We start from the raw sequence: 25,570 nt of genomic DNA, 5'->3' as shown, positions 1-25,570 counted from the left end.
GGCCCCAGGTCCCGGAGGCTTTGGGCAGGTGATGCTAACTCACCAGTTGTTTACTTGCAGGAGGGTGAGGTTTGTCTGGGCTGCGATCTGCCTCTTCTCATCCTCCGTGGGGTAGGGGTGCTGAAATGAGAGGTGAAGGGCTAATGAGGGATGGGCACCTGGGGGCCAGGTTCCCTAGAGACCATGCCTAAGTCTTGGACACAGTCTTGGGCCAGTTGTTTGGAAGCCCAAACAGGGGAAAGTTTATTTCCCCAAAGACAGTGAGCGGGCCTAGGATTTGGCCAGAGGCTAAGCCATGCCTAAGGCTCCACATTCAGAACCACCTGAGCCTCAGCCCCTCAACGGGTAGCAGGAATCAGTGCAATACTGATAACTTCCGAGGCACCTTCACATCCTTGTCACTTGATTCAGCAGACAAGCAGGCATTCTCAGTGCTGGGATTTACAATGCCCTTAAAAGCCCACAAAAGGTGGTAAGCTGGGTGAATGAACCGATTCAGTTTAAACTAGCTGATATTTACTGAATATCTATTATGCCTACTTGTGCTAGGCATTCTTAGAAGATAAACATATTGCTAACACTATTGGCTTAGGACTCTATAGCCTGTGAAATGCTTTCATGTGCTTAATTTCTTTTAGGCAAGCCTTTCATTCAAACTGTCAGCTAGATAGGTTAGGTATTGGTATTCCCATTTTTTATATTCATTTTTTTTTAGTTGTAGCTGGACACAATACCTTTATTTATTTATTTATTTTTAATGTGGTGCTGAGGATCAAACCCAGGGCCTAGCACGTGCTAGGCGAGTGCTCTACCACTGAGTCACAACCCCAGCCCTTGGTATTCCCATTTTGTAGATGCAGAAATGGAATGACTCCTGCCCTGTCACTCAAATGGTAGATACCACTGACTTAGTTCTTCTGATTGTGGCCTGGTCTTCTTCAGAATGTCACTTTGTAAAACTGAGTCACTGTCTTGTGGAGGCGGCAAGTGGCACAGGTGTCTTGCATAGTCTTGGCACACTCCAGTCCATGCATTGACTATATGTTTGCTCCTTCTCTTAGATTGTACTTCTTGAGGATGAAATGTATATTTACTAGTGTGTCCCCAGCATCTTGCACATATAAATGACTGCTGAGTGAAGGAGAGCAAAAACATAGCAATAGTTGCTGTGATTTGGGAAATTTGCAGTAGAGAATCTTGGAGAAAGGATAAACAGGTGGTGGCCAGAGTGATAGGGAAAGACTGGGTCATATTAATTAATGGGAGGGAGAAAAGTCCTGAGCCCACTTAATGGTGAGCCACAGATGACGAAGGCTATGTGTCTCTGGGTCTCAGCACTGCCTGGCACCAGTAGGCATCATAAGTATCTAAATGGGTAAGAGTTTTGGTCTGGAACTAGGAGTGACCTGGGGGCTTTTGGAGCAGAGGACCAAGCCATCCAGCATCCGCAAACCATATCATTCCTTTAAATTGGGCTGGTAATAGAAAGTGGTACTAGGGTTTTCTGAAGTCCTCAAGATTGGGACTTACAACTTGGTTCCCTTATGACTAGCTGTGAGATCTCCAGCAAGTCACACAACCATACAGCATAAAGTCACCTAACGGCTAGGTGAAATGTTATTTGTAAAGCACTCGATAAAAGGTAGCTCTTCATACTATATTATGGGGTGATGTGGGGAAAGTGTCTAAAGCTCTCTAAGGAAAGAGTTTGAGGATGTGAGGGCGATCTGCCTGCGACATCTGTCACCCCACTGATTGCCAGGTTTGATTTGGCTGATCTGGCTGGCTAGGTGGGTGCCCCCTTCCTCCTTCACAGCTCCATGTGCGTCCCTCCTGAAGCTGCACGCTTGGTTGAAGAGGATTTACCTTCCCCCACAGAGGAGGACCATTCTTCGGTCAAGGGTATACAAGTAGCTGTGCTCCCCTGCTAGAACCTCCAAACAAGCTCTCAAAGAGTTTGAGATCAACAGCTTGGAAGTACTTTTATTATCAGTGACAAAGGAAAGCAACCTCTTCAGTTGGCCTCGAATCCCCTGACTGAAGCAATTGGGATCATGTGTTGTTTTAATTCACACCTCTGACCCTGACTGCCACACCAGGGCAGCTGCGACTTGTGATTCATGCAATATTAAGATGCTAACAAGAAGTAAAGCACATCAGTGTTAAGGAAGCCAATTTCATGCTAATTGGGAAGGAGAGAGGGAGGCTGGGAGGAGAGACTTCAGGCCCCACAGGGTAGGGAAGCAGGGATTCTGGGAGTTTTGACATTCAGAGACTGAGGGGTGCTCATGTCCTACCCCCAGCTCCGTGCGTTTCCAACTTTCCTATCTTTGGGAAGGAATGAAGCAGCTTCCCTATCCATGGCCATCAGATCTGTGAATAAATGTGTCCCCTCTCATTATCTACAGGGATTGGTTCCAAGACTCCCACAAGTACCAAAATTCATGGAAATGCTCAAGTCCCTAATATAAAATGATAGAATATTTGCTCAGAATTTGTACACATTCTCCCATTTACTTTAAACCATTTCTGGATTACTTACAAAACCTTATACAATGCTACATAAATAGTTGTTGACACCATATTGTTTAGGGAATAATGACAAGGAAAAAATTTGTACATGCTCAGTATAGACACAGTTTTTTTCAAATATTTTCAATTCATAGTTCATTGAATCCATGGATACAGATCCTGAAGACACAAATGCTGACCGTAGGACAAAAATACAGAAGTGACTTTTGGGCTTTCACGCCATGTACATGCAGAACCCTCACTGGAAGGCTTTTCTGCCTTTCCACTGCAAGCTTTTCTGAGCTTCCAGAAAAATCTCTCACAGGTCAAAGCCTCCTTTCCCAACTCCCTGATGCAGAGCCAGTCACTGCTGCTCTGAATCAGTGCACCAAGCACCCTACAGGTAATGTATTCTCTCCCAGGAGCCCATGAGCTGCTCTCAGGCAAGACCAGGTCTCATTAGACATTGTCTCTCCAGTGTCCAGATCAGTGATGGGCAGAGAGGTCATGTTCAGCAATGAGGTATTAACACATGCGCCAGTGAACACAAGAAGGAGATGTAGACTTGTTTCCTGAGCAAAGCTTGCCTGACCTTGATGACCAAGCTGGGTCATCAACTCAGACAGGTTGGATATCTGCTGCACCTTAGGTGCCAGAAGGGAAAGATATTTGACATTCAGAGCTCACAACTTAGATGGGAAGGGAAAAGGGGTGGGGAGACATCTCTATCATTAACTGTCGTTCATGCTAAATACTCCTTGGGTGGTTACAAAAAAAAAAAATAAAAAAAGGTAGGTTGGACTGGTCCAGAGAGGTGAGACCTGAATTGGACTTTGAAGAGTGGCCAAACCATTCAAGTAGAGGAGGGGGGCAGTATTCCAGGCAGGAGGCTTGTACTGGGACTTAAACCAGTCAGTTGACAATCCCTTCCATTGTTAAAGGAACCCAAAGGGGGAAGTCCCCAAGCCTTCCCTGGAAGGATGGATGATGTTTGCTGTCTCTAAGGAGGCTTCTGGTGCTTTCCCCATTGAGTGGATGTCACACCCAAGTTAACATACACCTGTCTCACAGAGAGCTGTAAGAGGCAGTGCCACCAAAGACTGGCTAGTTACTCTTATGGATAAGGGTGTAAACCTCTTACTATCCCCTAGAACAGTCTCCTCTCCCTCTGCCTCCTGGATCCAGCATTTCAGGAGGCACGTGGTGGAGGCTGTGGGTGAGTAGCAGCATTTAGCCCAGCCTTGGGAACAGGTGTGTCGGCCAGAACATTCCTGGCTCCACTTCTGAGTGCTGATGGGAGCAGTCCAGCTCATACGCGCCTCAGACCACATGATTCCTGAGGACAGAGTCAAAATAATCCTGGCCCTGGGACAGACTGTGATTGGGTCAGTGCTACTTTTAGCACAATTGGAAAAGTCTGGGGCCAAGAATGGGAAGAGGAATGAAATGAGATCATGGTAAGCCATTAAGCCATGGTAGCTGCTCTCTGATCATCAGTTGGAGGAACTCCTTTGGAGATGGATGGGAAGGACCCAGGTAGCAGTTCTCTGTAAGCAAGTGATTCGTCCTTGGAAAAGAGGTACAGAACATACTAGAAAACTCCAGATCCTTCTAGGGCCAACCTGAAGACTCCCATGGCTGGGCAGTGCCACTTGGCAGTAAAGAGTCTTTGGAGATGGGTTTAAGACCTGCCCCCACCTTCTGGCTATTTGTTGCTTTATGTCTTCCAAACTTAGCTTTCTCAGCTTAACTTGGAAATAGCAAAATAATGCGCATCTCTGGATTTGAGGGATGACTTAATGAGATGACGCAGAGCGCATACATTCTATTGATTCACTCTGTGCAATGTACCGAAGCCTCCCTAACACCGTCTAGTTGAATATTTAAGGTCTCCAGAGCAGAGAAATGTAGTATTTATATCAAGTAGGTGTTTCAATGCACCATGGTCGGCACTAGGAAGTTCCTCTGCAATCTAACCTAAATTCCTTCCCAGATTTCTGTGACACCTCCCTCTATAGCTCTATAACCTGAGTCTCATCTGGGCTCAGATGACGCTGAGAACAGTTTTCAGTTTGAAGAGTGAGTTTTTCCTGAGTCTGGTCAGAAGTGAGCTTAGCTTGCGCTGGTTCCTAGGTCTCTGGCTACATTTTTCATCAACACCCACCCTGAGGTTGTCCTTCCACATCCTAGTCCATGCAAGTACCACCACAAGGCTGGCCAGGTCACCAAGGGGCATGGTACATAGGAAGCAGTAGCCTGTAGGTATCAGTAGCCCCTGTGTTACTGCTGGAGCAGGGCTTGGAATCTGATTCAGAACAGGGAACCTCCTGCTCCCATGGCCTGCCACCGCCAGCTCTGCTCTGGGTCCACTGCTCCTGTGGGGGCCACAGGCTGCTGTGTGCCATCACTCTGTGAGCATGGCTCTGCTAATGAGGGGCTTGAGACCATCTAGAGAAGGGCAGCCAGCTGGGGGAGGGGCTCTGAGATGGCCACAAGTCATCACATCCAGGATGCCAATGATTTGGGATGCATTCTGAGTTCTAAGATGCTAAAATGGAAAAAGCAAACCTTTTTAGAAGAAAGAAAAGCATAATTATTCACCCATAGAATTTCTCCTTCTACTATAGTTACCTGTGTTTAGACCTTCCATTCTTTCATTTCCTCTCATATTTTTATTTTACCCCATCCCCCTTGAGATTGTGCACAGCCAGAAAAGTACAAAGACTTTAATGTATAGTTTCATGTATTTGCAAAGCAAATACCCATGTAACAACCCCTCAGGTCAAAAGATAAGATTCTACCAGCATCCCAGGAGCCCCCCTTCTACTCCTGAATTAGCTCCCCAAAAATATTCTCCCCAAAGGTACCATGACTTTTATGGCAATTACTTTCTTACTGTATAGTTTTACTATCTATGTTACATCCTTCCACATGATGGTTAGTTTTTCCTAGGGTTTATATTAATGGAATCATTGACCCATGAACTGTAGATGTTCATCTTCATTGCTGTATATTTTTCCATCGTGAAAATCTATTGCCCTCCATTCTTCACCCTCCTGCCATCTCAAAACAATTCTCTCTTCCTCTGGTGTCCATTTCAATCCATTTTTCACACTGCAGCAAGACTGGTCCTTCTTAACTCCCCCGCCTTCACCCCTGCTTAAGTTAAGCTATCTGGATGCCACTTTTAGAGCTCTAAGCCCTCCTATGTAGGATTCCTCATACTGTAACAGTAACTATTGAGTTGTCGGTCACACCAAATAATAGGCTGCAAGTCTTCTTTGTCTTTTTTGAGAAAAGGGACCATGTCTTTCTTTTTGAATGCCCATCCCTACCATCAGTTCTGAGAATGCGGGGCCCATGGTAAGTGTCCAATGCTTATTTGTTGACTTGGAACAATTGTGTGCCTGCAGTTGTAAAGGTGGGTGGATGGGGACATCAGTGATTCAGACTCCCCAGGAATTCCACCTAGAGGCAGGTTGCACATCTGTGGTGGGAGAGGACGGGGTACTAAGAGTCCATCCAGGCCTACTGGCTGCCTCTCTGGAGGGTTGTGAAGAGAGCGCTCTGAGAAGTAGGTGGGAAGGAACAGGGACTCCACACCCAGATGGCCTGGGTTTGAATCCTGGTCCTGCCTCTCAGCAGCTCAAGATAATGAGCAAGTTTCCTCTTCTGCAAAGGGAAATCATTCCAGCTGCCTCAAGGTTGTTATAGGGATTATGAGAGTTAATAGTATTTGAAAGTACTTAGAACAGTGCCTGGCATACCTTATGAGTGTTTGTTAAAAAATAAATAGATAAATAAATATTTGGCTGGATGCACATGGCTCTACGTCTGAACAAGCCTTAGGTTGTCTCCTGGCAGATGGCGGGGCCTCCCAGCAGCCCCCTCTATGTTCGTATCACTGTGCTCTTGGGCTTTATTTCCTGCATGCTCTGGGGCTGCTCCAGGCCCTCTGCACATGTGATAGTGCATTTTTTCCCAACCTGGGTCTCAGACTTCTTGGGGGATGCTGTAAGGATGTAAATCTCCCACGGCATTTTCAGGTGAAATCTCTGAGAGCTGCAGACTCCCATGGGGAGTCCCGGGACTCAGTGCTGCCTGGGGGCCTCTCACACTCCTCCCTTCTCGGCTTGCCCATCCAACCTGCTGTCAGCAAGGCCCAGTCTTAGATGGAGATGCACCAAGCTTCCTTCTTCCCTGCAGACTCACTGCCAACATGGCACACATCCTGGGACTGTGGCTATGCCTCCGGCACTCTGCCATTCTCCCTGGGGAGTCAGAGGGCAGCTTCTCCCTACATCCCTTCAATGAAGGGCAGGTGGGAGAAAACAGTCTCATGTCACAGGCAGGAATTAGAGGCCTAATGAATCTCTGGCACCAAGAGATGGTTGCAGCCAAGAACCCCGCAGGCCTGACTCCAGGCTCCCAGTGCAGATGCCTGAGCAGCCTCTGGGGGGAACTCTGTCCCGGCCATGACAAGGGGCCATGCAGGTTGCCAAGTTCCAAGAGTGAGAATAAGAAGATTTTATGGTCAGAACACCTAAAAGGAAGTACATGTTGAGGCTAGCCTGGGCAACAGAGAGACTCTGTCTCAAAATAAAAATAAAAATGGTGGGGGATGTAGCTCAGTGGAAGAGTGCTTTTGGTTTCAATCCATGCTGTGCAAGTGCATGTGCACATGCGTGAGTGCACGCACACACACATAAATAAATAAATATCTAGCCATCCTTAAGGACCATCCTAGATGCAAGATCCTCCACCAAACCCTGCTAATGAAATATCAAAATAGCCCTAAAGGTCCCTGAAGCCAACCTCTTGCATAGTTTAGGAGCCCTTTATACCAGCATACCCCAAATAAGATACAGATGTGCAGAGACAGTGATGCCCTCAGCCTGAGCATGTCTTGGTGGGGTGTGGGATGGTGAGAGTCTCCTGGCTGGTCTTCAGTTGTAAGCAGCCTCGTGGGTTCACTATCATATTCTATGTGTGCCATCTTGAAGAAGGCGAGCACTTGGCTCTGAGTATTACCATCATTCAGTGCACAGCCCTTTGCTCAGATGTTTGGGAAGATCTTTCTATTGAACTCAAGTCTGACTCCCTACTCATCCATCCAGAGAATCCTGCACAGAAGTCTACAAGACCGCTCTGACCTAAGAATAACGGTTGCCACCCCTAATGGATGCCAACAGCTTTTGGCTAACTTTGAACACTTACAGTGGGAAGAGTACTCTGCTGAAGTACTTGATGTGTATCCTCATTGAATTCTTTAGGCATTTAGGTAATAGGCATTATTATTTCACTTCACACAGGAGAAAAGCTGAACTCAGAGGGGCTGGTACAAGTAGCAAAAGGCAGATCAGAACTGGGACTCATGACCCCTCTACCTCTGCTGACGTCCACCTGTCAGGCCCTGTGCTTTATAATACATAAGTGGTCACCTTCACCTTAGGTAAGTAATGCTCTCTCCACTTTATGAGGGGGAAATCAGCTCTAGAGTTCACAGACCTGATCAAGGTCATAGAGCAAGTAAAGAATGGAGTCAAGTCTGGGCATGGTGATGCATGCCTGTAATCCCAGCAGCTCAGGAGGCTGAGACAGGAGGATTTTGAGTTCAAAGCCAGCCTCAGCAACAGCGGGGTACAAAGCAACTTAGTGAGACCTTGTCTCAAAATAAAATACAAAATAGGGCTGAGGATGTGGCTCAGTGGTCAAGTGTCCCTGAGTTCAATCCCTGTATCCTGCCCCACAAAAAAATGGAGTCAAGATTCATTTCAGTGTGAGTGCCTCAGTAGCCCTTGTTATCCTATGCCATGCTGCCTCAGGTGAACAGGCTTCTTTTACTTTTATTTTCCACAGGCCAACCATGCCCCATCCCCTCAACCATTTCTCAGATGACATGCTTCTTGTTAGTCACCTGAACAGATATTTCACCATCTTGGCCCTTTTTCTCTAGACAGGACCATCAAAGGACCTTTTGCAACCCAATACTTGGTTCTGGTTACACTATTAGGGACATGTTTGACAAGCACAGGTGGCCAAATGTCTCTGGCCTATCCTGACTCCTCCATTCTCAACCTCCATGAGTGTTTTTGGCATTTGTAAAATAGCACTTGATTCCACCATAGTTGACCTTTCTTGGCTTATATGTATTCACTTTTTTTTTTTGAGACAAGGTCTCACAGTGTTGTTCAGGTTGGCCTTGAACTCCTGGGCTCAAGCAATCATTGCTTCAGGCTCCTGAGAAGGATTTAGGATGCTAAGCATGCTTTTATTTATTTATTTATTTTTGCAGTATTGGGTACGGAACCCAGGGCCTCATGCATGCTAAGCAAGAGCTCTTCCACTGAGCTATAATCCCCTGTTTATGTGTATAATTATTCCCCTAATTAAATTACCAGCCCCCTGAGTGCTAAATCATGTCTCATACCTGAAACTTAGGTGTTAGTAAACAGATATGTTATTTAGAACTCAGATCACATTTTCCTATAAAACTAAATTTTTTCAAAATAATTTTTAACTTGTCAAAGGACTTTATTTATTTATATTTGGTGCTGAGAATTGAACCCAGTGCCTCACACACGCTAGGCAAGCGCTCTACCACAGAGCCATGACCCCAGCCCCAGAAATAAATTATTATTATTATTATTTTTTTTAATTATTTATGATAATTGTTTTTTTTTGAGAGAGTGAGAGAGAGAGAGAGAGAGAGAGAGAGAGAGAGAGAGAGAGAATTTTTTTAATATTTATTTTTCAGTTCTCGGCGGACACAACATCTTTGTTTGTATGTGGTGCTGAGGATCGAACCCGGGCCGCACGCATGCCAGGCGAGCGCACTACCACTTGAGCCACATCCCCAGCCCAGAAATAAATTATTTTAATAACAGTTTTCCTGGCTAGTCCCAAGGCCAGTTTGGTTAAAGGTCTGTGTTCAAGTGAGGGAGGAATTGCAAGGTTCAGAGGGACAAACAAGAGACCTCCCTCTGCTTTCTGGAGGACAGTGCTAGACCTGGGCAGCTCTGAGATTGGTGGGTGCAGACTGTCTATGTCTCCTTTTTGTACCCTGTTGACTTACCAGTGCCTCTTCTCACAAGCCACAGGCTCCACAGGCCTCCAGGATTTCAAGGTCAAAACCCCTGAAACTGTGTCCATGATGATGCAAATAAGGCTTTCCTCAGAGTATCAAAAGAGGCAGGGGCCTAGAGAAGTTTAGAGCAATTGCTAGAAGATTCTCCACTGGCACCCAATTCAGGCTTTCCTCCTCAAAATGCTGTTAAAAAGTGTTCTCCTACAAGCACTGCTGTTCTTCACATGAAACTGATCTTAGCTGAGTGGGAGTAGAAAAGCAAGATTTGAACTAATTCATTCTAAACTGTGAATGAACGGCCTCTACACAGGCATCTGCTTTTTACAGGGATTAACTTAAAATGGGCATCTGATCAATGGAATTTCATTCAGTGTGAACAAGTTAAAGGGAAAAGTAGCAGACAAGATATTCTGGAACAAGAATGGGATCAATCTTCCTACGCCATTTTCTTGTTTTTTGTAAGGGGTTTTTACTACTCTCTGCAGATTTCCTAATAGTTTCAAGATTTTGCTCAGCATTTTCCAGGATTGGGCATATTATGAAGACTCCTGGGCAGGGCACTGTGGTGCACGCCTGTATCCCATAACTTGGGAGGCTGAGGCAGGAGAATCACAAGTTCAAAGCCAGCCTCAGCAACTTAGTGAGGCCCTAAGAAACTTAGTGAGATTCGGTCTCCAAAAATAAAAAAAATAAAAATAAAAAGGGCTGGGGATATGTCTCAGTGGGTTGCATCCCTGGTACCAAAAAAGAAAAAAAAAAAAAAAGACTGCTGGGGTGAGATTAGAGGCATCTGTATCAGTGGCTATGCCTGTTTCAGGTCAAGGTTCCTTCACATCCATCATCTCATTTCATCCTCACAACAACACTATAAATTGGGTATTGTGATCCATTTGACAGCACAGGAAACCAAGGCTTAGTAAGGATAAGTAACTCATTCCGTTTCTCCAGAGGCCTAGAGGGGGTGGTGAAACTCGCCTGGTGGTCCTGCCACCAGGTGCTGCATCCTTTCCATATACCACATTCTTACTATTTGTAGGAAACATACTATTTCTAAGCCAGGTGGGCTGGTAGATCCTGTCATGGGGACCTAGCTATATAATTCCTTCAAGACTTAACACGGTGTCCTGCACAGGGAAGTGGTGAGGCATGCAAAGAATGTTTGCAGCAGCGGCAACTGGATGGATTTCACCTCCACGTGCCCTCCTTGGCCAGAAGCCCTGTTCAGGGCACAAGCTGTACCTGGGAATGCAGCCACTCTGTTTCCCCTGGTCAGAGTGAGTCCAGCATGTGAGGTGCTAGGGTTGTGAGGAAGATAGCTGGGAATCTGGTGAAGAATCTGTAGGATAGGGCGGAACTCAGAAATCACATGGAGTACATGAATATTTATAGCAGCATTACTTATAAGCCAAAAGGTAAAAACTACCCAAATGTCCATCAAGTGGTGAAGAAATAAACAAAATGTGGCATAGCCACACAGTGGAATATTACTGAGCTACAAAACAGAATGAAATACTGATACATGCTACAACATAGATTGCCGAGGTCTAGCCCCAGCGTGGGGAGTGAGGGTTAGATGAACCTTGGAAACATGCTAAGTAAAAGAAGCCAGATACAAGAGATTACATTATATGATTCCACTCATTTGGAAGGTCTGGAATAGGCAGATGTCTAGAGATGGGTAGCAGATCCCAGGTTGCCAGGGGCTGAGGGGTGATGGCTAATGGGTACGGGATTTCTTCTTGGAGTGATGAAAATATTCTAGAATTAGATAGTGGTGATGATTGCACAATGCTGTAAATATACTAAAACTCACTGAATTGTACAGTTTAAAAGGGAGAGTTTTATGGCATGTGAATTATGTTTCAATTCAAAAAGTCATAAGAGAAGGCCACCCGGTGCCTTTTATGTACTCAGCATTCTGCCCACAGTTGAGTTCATACGAGGGCCTGGAGCAAGGCTTTCAGTTCTGCTGGCTGGGTAGACATGGATGTGGGGCAGGAGGAGGGGGGACAATGGCAGTGAGTGGAGCACAGCTGGGCCCTGGCTGAGGAATGTGATGATGGGGTGTGTTAGAAACAGTTTCACTGTGATTTCTGAAAACTGGCCCGGCCATACAAAAATCCGAGACCTATTCCAAGATAGGGCTCTGTGCTTCAGACAAAAGTCAGGGTTCCCCTCTGATTTACCTAGCATGAAAGCTCTGAATGTCTGTGGTTTCTTGGGTTCTATGTGGAGACAGTAAAGCCAAGTGGGTAGGAGGTTAGAGCCCCAGGTCACAGGTTCTGGGTTCAAATCCTATGCAATCTTGTTATCTGTGTGACATTGTAAAACGTGTTGCCTTCTTTGGGTCCCAGTTTTATCACTGGTAAAATGAGGACAGTTGTACCCACCTCCTAGGGTACTTGTGTGGGTTGAAAGGGACCATGTAGTACAGCGCTGACCACAGACTGGCACGCTGCCGTGGTCGGTGCAGGAGTGACTGCTGTGCTGGAGCTTGGTTTCTTCTCCAGGACTTCCTGGCCTGTGAACTGCTCATGTACTATGGCAGCAGCATGCAGAGAACTGCCGTGTCTGGGGATGAAGATGAGCAGAATCACCTGGCAAGCAGGATGATGCTGGGATCTGGAGTGGAGCAGGTGGGAGCCAAAGCTGGGGAGGAGGCATAGCACCTCTTCCTCCATTCAGCACTTCTCCCTCCTCCACAGGGAGGGAGGACCCTCCGCCAGGACTTCCACCTGACCTGGGTGTGCTATGAAATGATTGCTTCCAGCAGGAGTTTAGCTTCTTTCAGCCAAAATGCAAGAGCAAGAAAATGTCACTGGATTCTTTAGGGACTCAGCAGTCAGCAGCAAATGGATGAAACTATCCCAATCTCACTGCAGCCTGACAGCAAAAAAGGCTCCAGAGGTAACCTCCATCTCAGGAGCTGTCTATCATCTGAACTCATGTCTGTAGCTGCTAATGCCACAGAACAGCGGAAATGACATGAAGCCTCAGACACAGGACTAAAGGAACCCACCAACCAACCAACAAACACAACAACAACAAAAAACAAAACAAAATAAAACAAAAAAACCCCTAACTTCTGCTTGCAGAAAAACCAAAATTTACTATAGAGTGCTCAAAATTAGTATCTATTTGGCTAAGGTAGTAAATGACATAATGCTCTCCATTTCTTCTGTAAACCATAACAATCGCCAGTCATCAGATCCTGATACTTGAGTTGAAAGGGCTGCTTTGTAGAATATCCATCAGTCAAATTATCTGTTTATCAGAAACTCCTCAGTGTTAGTATCCAGATTGGCGTATGACAGTTAAAGATGTTATAACAATATAATTTAATGACCTGCCCTGTAAACCAATGAAATATGAGTGCCAAAAGAAAGAGTTCTGTTGCTAAGATAACTAAAAATGCTTTGGAAAATCTTGAAACTCAAATTTGCTTAAAAATGCTAAATATGGAGCGGGTAATAGTAATAGTAATAGTAGTAATAATAGTAATAGTAGGCTTGGTGGTAGAGAGCACTTGTCTAGCATGCTCAAGGACCTAGGTTAAAAAAAAAAAAGAAGGAAAGGAAAGGAAAAGCTGAATAGTTAGGATCAAGTGAGTCAGATATAGGGCATTGGAATGTACAATAATAATCCAGAAAGATCTTATAGCCAGATTAGCTCCCAAATGTCAATGTTCTTATTTCTCTTTAAATAAACATGGAATTTAAAGAAATTTTATTATGGAAAAGGTTTATTCAAGAAAAATTATAAACATTAATCAGAAAAAGACCGTGGTCCTACATCAAAAATTAGCAAATGAATTTATACACATCTTTTAAATTAACATAAAGCAATTTTTTTGAATGGTTGCTCCTTTTTTTTTTTAACCATCTTTTTCAATTATCTAACCAACAAACTAGTTGTCCCAGCTGCACCGGATACAGAATAGCTGTGGAACACTGAGGTGTGTTTTTACTTTATACCTTCTCCACTCTTCTTTCCCCAAACTGAGTAGCTACTGCATGCCCACTATGCTGTTACCCCGAGGTTCTCTCTCCCAAGAGTTGTTCTGTCTCAGGGTTGTTTCTCACAGCAACAATGACAAGGAGAATGATTTGGAGCCATCAAATACATTTGGAAGAAGCCTCAAGCCTTAACCCTCTTGTGAACTCCCAATGCCACCTAGTACACTGAGAAAAGAAATAGGCTAACCTTTGTAGAACCCAGATTTGCTCAAACATTTCACCAAGGAACTCCTTTTTGGCAACAATGCCAAGCAAAGTCCTAGGAAGGTACATACATTGGGAACCAATGCCATAGGGCCCACAGACAAGGGAAACGCATGGTCCCTATTCTTGAGAAATTTAGCACAGAGTCAGAGCCATAACGAATATAGATTTGATGCACACACATAGCATGGGAAAACCACTGTGCTTGTCAGTATACTCTTAGGATCAGATGATGGGAAACTCAGCAGGTGTTACAGATCAAAATGACACATTAGCCATCCACCTTTAATTAATTTTCACAAATGTTGAGCTTTACCCTTAAAAACTTGCTCTTGGTTGGCTGTTCTGGAAAGTTCAAAGTGAACAATTTCTTAAATTGACCATATGGAAGACCTGGCTCTTTAAGGATGTTCTCTTATTTAATGTTCACAACCAGGGGAAATAAATACCTTATTCTTTTCAAAGAAATAAAATCAGAGTGATCATGTAGCTACTGCAAGAAATTCAATTCATACCCCAATCTGCTTGGCTTCAAAGCCTGTCTCCCTCCCCTGAGCCTGGTTACCAGGAGGCTTTTAGCTTCTGTCCTAAAGCTAGGGTCTGGCAGGGAGTGTATGTATGTGCACATGTACACAGATGACCAGGCTGCTCTGATGATGCTCAGGTTGTGTGGCTCATCTGTGGTCTGCAGAGTACAGCCATGATCTGCAGGGCACAGCTCTGGTCTGTAGTGGACAGCTGTGGGCTGCAGGGGGAGTTGTGATCTGTAGAGGCCAGCTGTGTATACTTATTACTCTAGAGTGACCAGAATTTTTCAGTTCAGAAGTTCTGGGTTCTGACTTTAGAGGCCTGGCAGCCCATCCCTTCTCATCTCCTGAGGCCACTGTCTTAAAGGCATTAGCTATGGGAGGACTTTGCCAATGCTAAGTGCTTTCTTACTAGCATCTGCAGCTGCAAGCACTTCCAGGCTACAGAGAATAGCAGAGTGGGTGAGTGAAGGTAGGCGAAGGCTCATATGTATCCTTTTTGGCAAGTCTTCTCTACTGTCCTAAGTGTCTTTATAAAGCCAACATAGGTCCTTTATTCTCTTCTGTTTGGTGCTCAGCTAATTCTCCTGCCTCTTCTCTTCCTCTCTCTTCTTCTTTCTTCCCAAATCCAGTTGGAAGTAACCATAGAGCAGAAAGAACAGACCCTGAACTATAGAGGATGCTCACAAGGAAAGGGCAGGACATGAACCCAGGTGAGAGGTGGGCACAGCCAGAAGGGATTGAGCTGGGTGACCCGCCAGTCTCAGGCTAAAAAGTTGAGCTGCAGATAGGGAGTGGAGGGTAGATGAGGTGGTTTGCAGATGTGTTTACAACCATTTTAAAAAATGCAAAGGGTAGTTCCTGATTCCTGGGTTTATGCCAAATAGTATGGTATAAGGGCACTCCTGTCAGGGATTCTCTGAAGGATTTTAGAAAGCAGATATTTCATAGATATGAATTCTATGTAGCATCATTGGGCAGTTGGGAGATGTATGCTAATATCCAACCCTACCAATTGAACCATTTCCCAACATTTCAGCTCTTAGTGTAAGTACTTGTTGCATTGACCTGGATGCTTTAATGGAAGAGGATTTCAGATGTCAGCCTCTGGTTATTGTGTTATTTTTAGTTTATGTCTATTCTTGTGTGTGTGGCCTGAGCAAATTTGAAAAGAAACAGCTGGATGAATGCTTTATAGCCAACTTAATGTTTATACAGAACTTGCTGGGTGAAGATTTGATTGTGATTGGTTCTCTAAACACATACATCTTTGTTCTTCTGTTAAAATAGCATGCCTACAGATCTTGGGCTAGAATGGAAGCATTACATTTTGACCCAAACCTAAGTGAGTAGAATATTTTCTGTATTGCACCATTTACTTCTGAGTTGAAACTGAATTGGATCTCATGGGCTCAAGTTTGCCTGAAGTGTTTGGATACTTCTAAACATAGGGATTCCTTTCTAACAAAAATTAATTAATTAATTAATTAAAAGGTCTTTATGCAAATTAAAAAATGCATGGGGACCAGGGGTGAAGGAGGAAAGGGAATGAGCATTTATTAAGCACCTCGGTGTTCCAGGGTCTTTGTAACTATTTCATGACCTCATTGTGATTTTTTTTTTAAATTTATAGTTGGACACAATATTTCTTTGTTTTATTTATTTATTTTTATGTGGTGCTAAGGATCAAACCCAGGGCCTTGCACGTGCAAGGTGAGTGCTCCACCGCTGAGCCACAACCCCAGCCCTCATTATGATCTTTACAAGAGGTGAGAGTGGCCAGATTAGAGAATAAAAGGTAAAATCTAGATTTGAACCCAGGTTTGGTTGCCTTGAAAGCCCATGAACTTTCCATCCTATTGTTCCCTGTCATCACACCACAATGCATGGAGCCTGGTTCTGATCCATTGAGGGATAGGGTAGCCTGTGTTGCCCTGATTTTGGTTGTGATAGACAGGTCCATGCAGAGATGACAGATCTTTCTCTAGGGAAGCCCTCTTTCCCATGTGTGGGATGTAAGCTCTAACAAGACCCTGGGCTTCTGGGGCCATCAACTGGCCAAATGGATCCTTGGTTTTCTGAAAATTTGGGAAACCAGAACAGACAGGAAACCAGAGCATCACCCCTGGAGATCCAGACTGGACATCCCTGGTTCCCTTACTTGATTGCTTAGGCTCTGGGATGTTTCTCCAGCTTCTTCTCCTTGCCTTAACTCTTAGTCTTCTAGCCTCTTCTGTCTAAATTAGTTTTCTAACTCAAAACTCCAGATTTCCAAACTACATAGAGATTTTAAAATGAGGTTGTTCAGCAACACACTGGAGATGCACCAAGTCCTGAGAGTTGGGTGGATAGCTTTGGGGAGATGCCAAACAGTGATTCTTCCCATTCTCTGCGCACACAAAAGACCAGCATCTCTAAGACAGAATCCTTAAGACCATATTCAGTCTTCTGCTCCCAACATCTGAGAGCCATTGCTGAGGCTTAGTTTCTGTAGCTTCTGGAGGCTCTCCCATTTCAGATAAAGGGATGTGGATTGACTGATTAATTAATTCCCATGGTCCATTTGATTTCTCTCCTCTCTAAAGGAAGATCTCTCTTCATTCCTGGTTCTTCCCACAGTTCTTGGTCCATGTATCCATAGCCCCTCTGCATTTGTCTTGTATATGCATGTGTCCTGTTGCCACATCAGACTGCTGGACGCCTGCCTGTGGTCACAGAATCTGCTTCCTACCCCACGACACACACACGTCAGACCCACACAGTCCTTGGTCTTAATTGCTATAGCCCTTGAAATTAGTGCGTAGGGGATTATAACTTTGAAGTCATTCCTAACATTCAACCAAAGGCTTGTCTTTTATAGCTAACACCACATGCAAACACGTAACTGCCATCATGTTATGTGCACATAGTAGGCGTTTTGTAAACACTGCATTTAAACCCAAGGAATTGCATCATTTTAAGAAGGTGGGAACTGAGGCCTATGACAGCAGTGGCTCTGTGTCACAGAGCTGAGCTGGTTATGTGAAAAAGCCAGGATTCCAGCCTCATCTGTTCTCCAGAGCTGGTGTTCTAACCAAGCTCCCCTAAGCTGTACCTTGTCCAGTGGCTCTAACCCAGAGGGAAATGGATACATACATTGCTTCCCCCAGAAGAGTAAACTTTGGACCCTGAGAGAGAATTAACCTGTTCTTCCAGTAATCACAATACCTCCTCTTGAACTTTACTCTGTCCACAAAACAATGTTGTACACATGCCCAGTACTGAACTCTTTCCAAAGTGTTCATTCCTATTAGCCCCTTTATTGTCATCTATTTTTGAGGCAATAACAGCAGCAAGTACTAGAAAGTCTCCCAGCTTTAGCTCCCCCCCCCAAAGGAGGGGGAGGAGAGGGAGCCTCTCCTGGGCTGGCCTCCAACTGATACTCCTATCACCCTCTCTGAGGCCATACCCTGCAGGTCTGGAGATGACATCCGTCTGGCATCCTCAATGTGACCCCCCACCCCCGCCATACACATTCACACACACTCACCATGAGATGTTGGAAGAGCCAAGAACGCATTATATTGGTGGCATGTTTGGGCAAGACTCCTCGTTTGTTCTTAGACTTCTTATCCTCATTGTCCAGGAGGGAGGTGAGGTCAAGGTTAACCTTCAGGGCATGTGGAGAAAAAGTCAGCTGGGGACCTGTTGCCTTAGAGATGGCGGGCTCTCCCAGCCAACTCCCTTTCCCAACTCATTCCCAGGACCCTGGGAAGGTCACCTTTCCCTCTCCTCCCACATCAGCCCCTCAGAGAAAGAAGATGAGGCTTGGGGTGAGGGGAGAAGAGAAGGAGAAGGAAAAGCTAGAGGGGAGGAAGGAGAGAGGGAGGTGAGAAAAGATAGAAGAAATAAGACCATGCAGACAGTATGGAAGATGTCAATTTGCTGTAAACCATTTAATAGTTATTAGCATTTCTGTGATAATTTAGAGTTAGCAAAGCACTTTCCTATCCATCGCCATGGTTAATCTTCCAACAACCCTGTAGGAGGTTGGGCTGTGTGCAGTTGGTTATTAATCCCCCCTTTATTGATAAGAACTCTGAGGCTCAGAGAGGTTAGGAGACCTATTCAAGATCACAGAGTTAATGTCAGATCTTGTGCCTCTGACTTAGATCTTTCTATAGATCTATACTCTACACCACCAAGCTACAGAGAGGCTTGATCTGGAGACTAGGAGTAGGAAGTGCAGGATCCTTTGATAACTAGGGAAGCAGCAAAATCCCAGGAGCTGATAAAAACTTTTACCAGACCCAGCTTCTTATCTGTAAAGTAGGGATAATGATACCTTTTGAGGAATAGTGAGGATTAAATGAATTTACTTGTGTAAAGTGCCTCACAGCTAGTATGCATTCAGAAGTGCCCTCCTCTCACCCATGCACATATACACACATTTACACACACTCACCTGTGTGTTCTGGATCTGGATGGCTCCCTGGGGGATTGCTTGAGTGACCACCTGACCCTGGGAGGTTACCATGGTAACCGGTTGGTATAAGGCTCCACCTGAGGAGACAACCAGCTTTTGGGTCCCCTGCCATAGGGTGGGAGGAGAGAAGGCAAGCAGCGATCCCAATTTGCTTGGCACTGATATGTGAAGACCCTCTGCTCAGCAGCCCTGGGGCAGTGAGGCATGTTTCTTCCACTTGTAGGGGAGGAGTATGTGGGCTGGGGGAATGGTGTCCGGAGTTAGAGCAGAGCCTCTGGTGGAAAGTGTTTGGGGAAGAGAAAATAGCCTTACTAAGTCTTGGAGGAAGGGAAGCATGAGAATTTGACCCAAATTTGATCCAATCCATCCCAATCAGGTCTTAGTGCCAACCATTTGCAGAACACTGTAGTCAAGAAAGAGCTGGAAGCCCTTCCCTTAGCACAGGACATGCCCTGATCCTGGGATTCCTTAGGGGCCACCCTTCTCCCCTGGTGCTCCCCATGATCCCCAGCTCTGTATTCCCTGCACTGACCTGACACGACTTGTGAGTTGACGGTTGTCATGGCGATGTTGCCCTGCTGGAGCGCTGAGGCTGGGACCACAATCCCCTGGGGGTTATTGGAGACGCCAGACATGGAATTGGGGGAATTCTGCAGGAGGTCCTGGTAGAAAGGAAATGCGTGATTTGTGACAATGTCCCAGACAGCTTAGATGGTTCAGGTCCCAGATCTCCCTCTTCTCTGTCCCCATCTTGCCTACCCTCTGCCCTCCTTTCTGCTCCTCCCCAGCCCTGAATCCAGAAAGCAATTCCCTTGGCTTTACAGAAAGAGTAAGAAGCCTCAGTATTTAAAAAACAGATAAAACCCAAACCCAAAAGGCAACAATGGTCATCCATTTAACTATTCTGTTCCTCTGACAACCTGAGGTACAAATTATCCCCTAAACCAGTAGGTCTTACCTAGATTACATTTTGGAAATTCCAGTGATGATGTGTGGGATCCAGCCCCAGAGATTATTATTTAATGGGTAAGGGGTGTGTCCTGGACGTTGGGGTTTTAAAACTCCCCAGGTGTAGCCATGGCTGAGGACTGAGTTCCATCCTCAGCATCTACTCATTCCTCAAATTCAACAGTGCCAGAAGTGTTCCCTCGCCCTTCTCTTACCCAGTGCCTCTCTTCTTCACAATCTTTAGCACATATCTATTAGACTTCATAATAGCCACAAAGCACCCTCCAGTATTTTATTTTATTTACATTTTTAAGGTGCTGGAGATGGAACCCAGGGCCTTGCCTATGCCAGGCAAGCACTCTAGCACTGAGCTACACCTGCTGCCCTCCAACTTTTACCTTTGTAACCTTAACCCCAGCACATTGTTCTAAAATGCTTATTTTAAAAATAATAAGATACTGGGGAATGATAGTGGCCAAATTATATTGCTATATCAGGTGCACAAATGAATATGCAACAACAAATCCCACCATTATATGTGATTATAATGCACCAATAAAAATGTGAAAAAAATAAAAAATAGTAATAAAAAATAAAAAACAACCTCAGCATAACTTGTCTTATATAAGCCTCAACTTCATTGCCTTCAGCATATCATGAATTCTTTCTTTTCTTTTCCTCAGGCTCCCAACACAGAATTCCCTTTGCCCTTCACTGTTTAGTGAAGGGCAAAGGGAATTCTGTTAACCAGTAGACAGTCCGTGGTTTGTTTTTGCAGTAGTCAAGGCAGCTAAGAAGACAATTTTTTTCTGGTCTCCTTTTCCTCTCATCATTTAACCCTTGAGAAAGAACCTTGAACTTGATGTTAAGGAACCTGACAACAAGTGAGGCTTGGCTGCAGGCCTCAGGAGAAATGGGCCTCCTTTTCTGGGGAACCTACAAAAGATTCTGGGCCTCAGAGAGTTTGAAAAAAGGGATCCAGATGTGTGAGAAGTCAGTGTCTCTAGATTTGGAGAAAGCAAGAAAGGTAGGGAATGAGAGAGAGGCCGGAGGCTTGAGAGAGACCATCCTGGGTCTCTTGCTCCTCCCAGTCACAATTCTTTATCTGAAAAACAAGGCTTGAACCAGTTAAAAGGTCCAATGGCCACATAGGCTGACATTTCAAAGCTCAAATGCTACAATCATAGGCATGAACTGCAAAGCAGTCAAGAAAATAGACTAAATGAGGTGGTTGGGGAGATGACTCCAGCGTCCTAGCTTTTGTTTCAAGACTGGAAGAAACCTGGGTCCTCAGTCTCCAGGGAAAGTCTAGAATTTGAAATGAGAAGACACCTGTGTTTGGAAGAAACCTTGAGCCAATGATTGCCAACCTGTAGTGTCAGACAAAGGGAAAGTGTCACAAGGCACAGTACAGCGAGTTTCCTCCCAGATCCTGGCACTGAGAATTGGCAGAACTCCCTAGGATATGGAAGTAGGTCCTGGTTTCTATATCTCACTGGATTATGCTGATGAAATCCCCTTTGGCATCTGCTCCCAACTAACCTTTTTTTTTTTTTGCCCTGCTGGACTATCCCTGGCCTGAGGACTGGAGAACTAGCACTTATAAATACACAGTACCAGGAGAACTGGAGTGGAGCCCTCCTACCTCCCACCTGCCTCATGGACCTTTGGGTCCCACTACTCACTCCTCCTGGTGAATGAAGCAGGAGGGAGCCTTGCTTCTATTATTGGCTCACCTCTCCCACTGTGACCTTAGGAAAGGGAGAGGGCAGCTCTTTCCTTGGCTTCCCCTTGCTGGGATTCTGCAGAGCTTCCTAACCAATGAGGTTCATTATTTGAGTCAAAACTCTTGGCCTGGTTATTCATGCAGTTGGAGTCTAAAATTGGGCCAGACATGTAGACACCTAAGAAATTGTAAGAGCCCCTTACAGATACCACATATCCAACTCCCTGAAGTACAGATAAGAAACTGAGATTTTAGAGGCTTCAGGGACTTGCAAAAGGTCATACAGTGGGTCAACAGCAACAGGACTACAGCACAGCTCTCCTTTAGCCATAGATACTAAACACCTGCCTTGTGCTGGATTCTGGTATACAAGGGGCCTCCTTGAACCCTAGGCACTGAGGGCAAGGGGAACAGATAAGAATAATCCCAAAGAAGTCCAAAGCAGCATGTAGGCCAGAGAAAAGGCACTGAGTTTGGGAATCTAGGCATGATGCTTCTTTCTATGGGCTTCACCTCCTCCTTTATAAAATGGGTTGGCCCAGTGCTGCCATTCAGGAGCCCTTGAGGTCTGAGGTTTTAGTCATGAGGTTCCTCCAAGTTTGAGCTCCATCATTCCAAAACCCCAACCAACCATTCTCACGGACTGTAAACCAGTCCTGATGTTATTTGAAACTGAAGCAAACTTGCAAAGTAAATTGAAGTGAGGAATAGGATCCTCCATGCCACTCACCCTAAAGCCAATGGAACTGACTGCTCAATACTCTGAAATCATCCATACCATGGCGCTCCTCTTTTGGTAGACACATTTGAGAATTTTAAGCATAAAGAGTTGTCTTAGACTTTCTTCACCCCAAAAATGTATCCAGAAAGGTTAGGAAATTTCAGGCAAAGTCAGTAACATAAATACAAGATGTGTCCCTTGGGATTTAACCAAAATACAGTCTTCCAGCCAAAGACAGAAGGGTGAGATTAGCACCTAGATACTTCATCTGCTTATTCAAACTCTGGTTGGTTCTCTACCCTGTGGCTTGGACAAGTTCCATGCCAGCTCACCCGGTTTAGGTAACTGAAGACAATTTATACATTGGATGAGATCCTTCTCTCTCCTTCCACTTCCCCTTCTCTGGATCTTTGGTTGGGAGGTTCTGAGAGACAGCCAAATTGTATCAGCAAAGGAATGGAATGGAAAACTTCAGGGATAGAGACCAAAGTTAGGGTCAGGACTGGCCATATCTTAGCTGGAGTGAGAAAGAGGAAAGAAATCCTCACATATCAGAAGTCTAGGCAAACAGTATTCTTCCCTTACCTCTGCAAGATGGAACTGTTTCCCAAACCTCCTGAGCTGTGGCGTGGGGTGTTTATAAAGATAAGGATTCACAGGGCCAGTAATCAGATGCTCAGCCAGCTATAGTTTTAAAAACCACCCTTGGTCGGCCCCAAAGATCATAAGGGTCTGAATATTACCTACTTCCTATGTACACTTTATATCAGCATTCTTTGGCAACACTATTTCATGTTAATCTTTCCATCACCTTATGGGTTCAGAGGGAGAGATTATTCCACTTTTCTGAAGAGGAAATGAGGTTCAGAGAATGAAAGTGACTTCCCAGAGGCACATAGCTGAGCCTCAAATGTAGGTTCTTTGGCTCTGAGTGTGGGATGGATGTTCACAGAGAAAGGAAACAAGCTCTGGGGTCAGTTGGACAAGTTGTAGTGCAAGCACAGTGCCTGGTACACTTAGCTATCCCTTAATTTATTTTCTACTTCCTTTGGCTGAGGTTATTTAAATAGAGAGTAGGATAGCAGGGACTAAAAACCTGTCCTAGAAATCCTAGAGCCACTCAGGATTTTAGCAACAGAAGTAGTTCAGCCGAGTTTGCACAGCCAGTCAGAGTGGCACAAATCTTGCCACATGTCCCCTTCAGCCATGCCTCCTTGCCTAAGATGCTCTTCAGCTCCCATGCCAAGCCCCATAATTCTAAGTGTATCCCCTGTCTCAAACTACTTCCAAGACACATGCTGCTGCAATTTCAAGACGAGCCTTTGTCCCTAGCTCCACAGAATGGCAATAGGGCAGTTCCAAATCTTCAGGAAGAGTCTACAAGTCTTTTCTGAAGAAAGGAGCTACCTGGTAGCAGCCGCTGGGAAAGAATCTGTTGGCTAAGCAAACAGTGCTCGGGAGCTTCCCCTGGAGGCTTATCAGACTACAAATCCAGGTGCATGTTGCTCTGCCTGGATCCAAATACAGCCACTTCCTTCTAGGCTTCTTAGCACCCATAAAGAGGTGAGAAGCACATCTGGTAAGTTTTAGTGACATTTTCCAGCATCTAGAGTCTCAAGTCCCTGCTTGAATTGTCCAGGACCCAAGGAGTGAGATCTGGTTATCCTGCCCAAGAACTCCTCGCCTCATCCCATCAGGAACTTGGTATGGTGTCCCTCTGCCTAAAGCCTGGCTACCAGATGTAAACCCACAATCTGTGCTCCACAGGCTCCCCGGATGTCACACACTCTTATTCCCCCTGTGCTGTTTGCTTGAGACACAGAAACAAATTGTAAGAAAGGGCCATGGGTTTAGAAGAGTGGAGCATGCCTGCTTCTGGAGTGTGACCCACTGGCCTACCTCAACACCCTGGTCCTGGGCCTGCTGTATGAGTTTTATTTCAAATCTCATTTTTGTAACATAGAAATTATTATTCAGAAATTATGATTAAGAAACAGGAAGGGCTCGAGGATGACTTTTAGAAGTTAGAGGGCTGCGGGGCACACATGAACTGACAGAAGCTGTGGACTCAGACATTGGTCTGATGTCATTTACCAGGAAGAGTTGTCCCTCTGTGAGGCATCATTCTTCACTGTTAACAGGGAAAGGTTAAGCTAAACTACCCAGGGAGACTTTGAATTTCCACTCAAAGAAGCAATTTCTGGAAGAAACCAAGATGGGATGAAAAATGAAAGAATGAAAAAAAAAAAAAAGTTTCCCTTGGAGCTATTTGCAATAGTTGGAATTTCATCTTACCAGGATGCTCGTGAAACAAGGGAATGAACTGAATGGCCTTGCAAAGGTCCTTGCAGCTGAGGATTGTGGCAAAACCAATGTCATTCCCTAGTGGGGGCTGCGCAGAGGAGTAGGGCTTGGAGCCAGCACCTGCCATCCCCACCCTGGCCACTAGGGGTCTCTGCTGACCCACCACCTCAACCCACAGGAGGAAGGCTTTGAGGCTAAGTTGCCTGGGTTGGGGGAAGGGCGGGGGTGGGTTCAGAGTGCCCCACTTCTGCTGGAGGATCTGTCCCTACCTAGGGCATTAATACAGGCCATCCTCTTGGCTCTTCAGGGCTCCCTCTCTGCCCTACACACCGAACACACACCAGAATGGTTCTCTTTTTTTATGTAGGTGTCCTCTTGCCTTAGCTTAGTCACAAGGTTTTTTGAGGGAAAGAAGGATCTTTCTTTGACACCCCCGAAACTGCCCAACACAATGTTAAGTGCATGGTGGATGCTTTATAAGTACATGACCTCACTGGGATGCGGCCTGGAAGGGTAGACGTGTCAGTGCACACACACACAACTTAGATGAGTGGGGAGGTTGTTCCTGTCCCCAGACACCCTTTCTGGCAGAGTTCTCTGTTCTAGCAGAGCTGGAGTCCTGTCTTAGACCAAGAAAAGCTAGGTTTGCAAACTCAGGGAAGCCAAGTTCATATAAACAAGCCACCTAATCCTGTCCTGGTCCCACTCCTGTTGGGGGCTTTACTCTCAAGAGAAAGGCAGCTCAGCCTGTGGGGACAAGCAGCAGCTGCTGCTCTTAAGGAACATTCCTTCTCGGAAGAAGAGAAACTCTCAGGTTTCACTGGCCTGGCGGGAAGGACCGCCTCTTGGTCTCCAGGCCCCCTGACTGGAGGGCTGGGGGCTAGGAACCAGCTAAAGGAACAGCTTTAACGCCTATGAACAGAGAACTAGGTAGTTCGAACTCAACTTTTTGTCACTTTGGTTTGGGCTGTGCCCTTTCCATCCTTTCAAGGTAGGTCACCTTTCCTTCCCTTCCCCTACCTGGTCTTGAAACTCATAGGTCAAGTCCTTAAGATGCTCGT

The 25,570-nt window shown here is 45.4% G+C and overlaps 1 protein-coding gene across 16 annotated transcripts in view; it reads right to left on the bottom strand.

The window, feature by feature from the left end:
- Window positions 1-25,570, bottom strand: part of Pknox2 (PBX/knotted 1 homeobox 2) — a 267,002-nt gene that overhangs the window by 4,835 nt on the left and 236,597 nt on the right. For all 16 annotated transcript variants that reach the window (XM_078047273.1, XM_078047280.1, XM_078047276.1 and 13 more), the window contains 4 exons: window positions 19,343-19,472; window positions 18,790-18,887; window positions 17,875-17,994; window positions 44-120 (listed from right to left, as the gene is read on the bottom strand). In XM_078047273.1, the coding sequence (XP_077903399.1) occupies window positions 44-120; window positions 17,875-17,994; window positions 18,790-18,887; window positions 19,343-19,472 (425 nt within the window). The remainder of the gene's footprint in view (window positions 1-43; window positions 121-17,874; window positions 17,995-18,789; window positions 18,888-19,342; window positions 19,473-25,570) is intronic.

This window comes from Ictidomys tridecemlineatus, chromosome 4, assembly GCF_052094955.1.
Source record: "Ictidomys tridecemlineatus isolate mIctTri1 chromosome 4, mIctTri1.hap1, whole genome shotgun sequence".
In the NCBI taxonomy this organism is placed as follows: domain Eukaryota; kingdom Metazoa; phylum Chordata; class Mammalia; order Rodentia; family Sciuridae; genus Ictidomys; species Ictidomys tridecemlineatus.
Note: the sequence above shows the minus strand (reverse complement) of the source record. Positions and strands in the feature narration are given on the sequence as shown.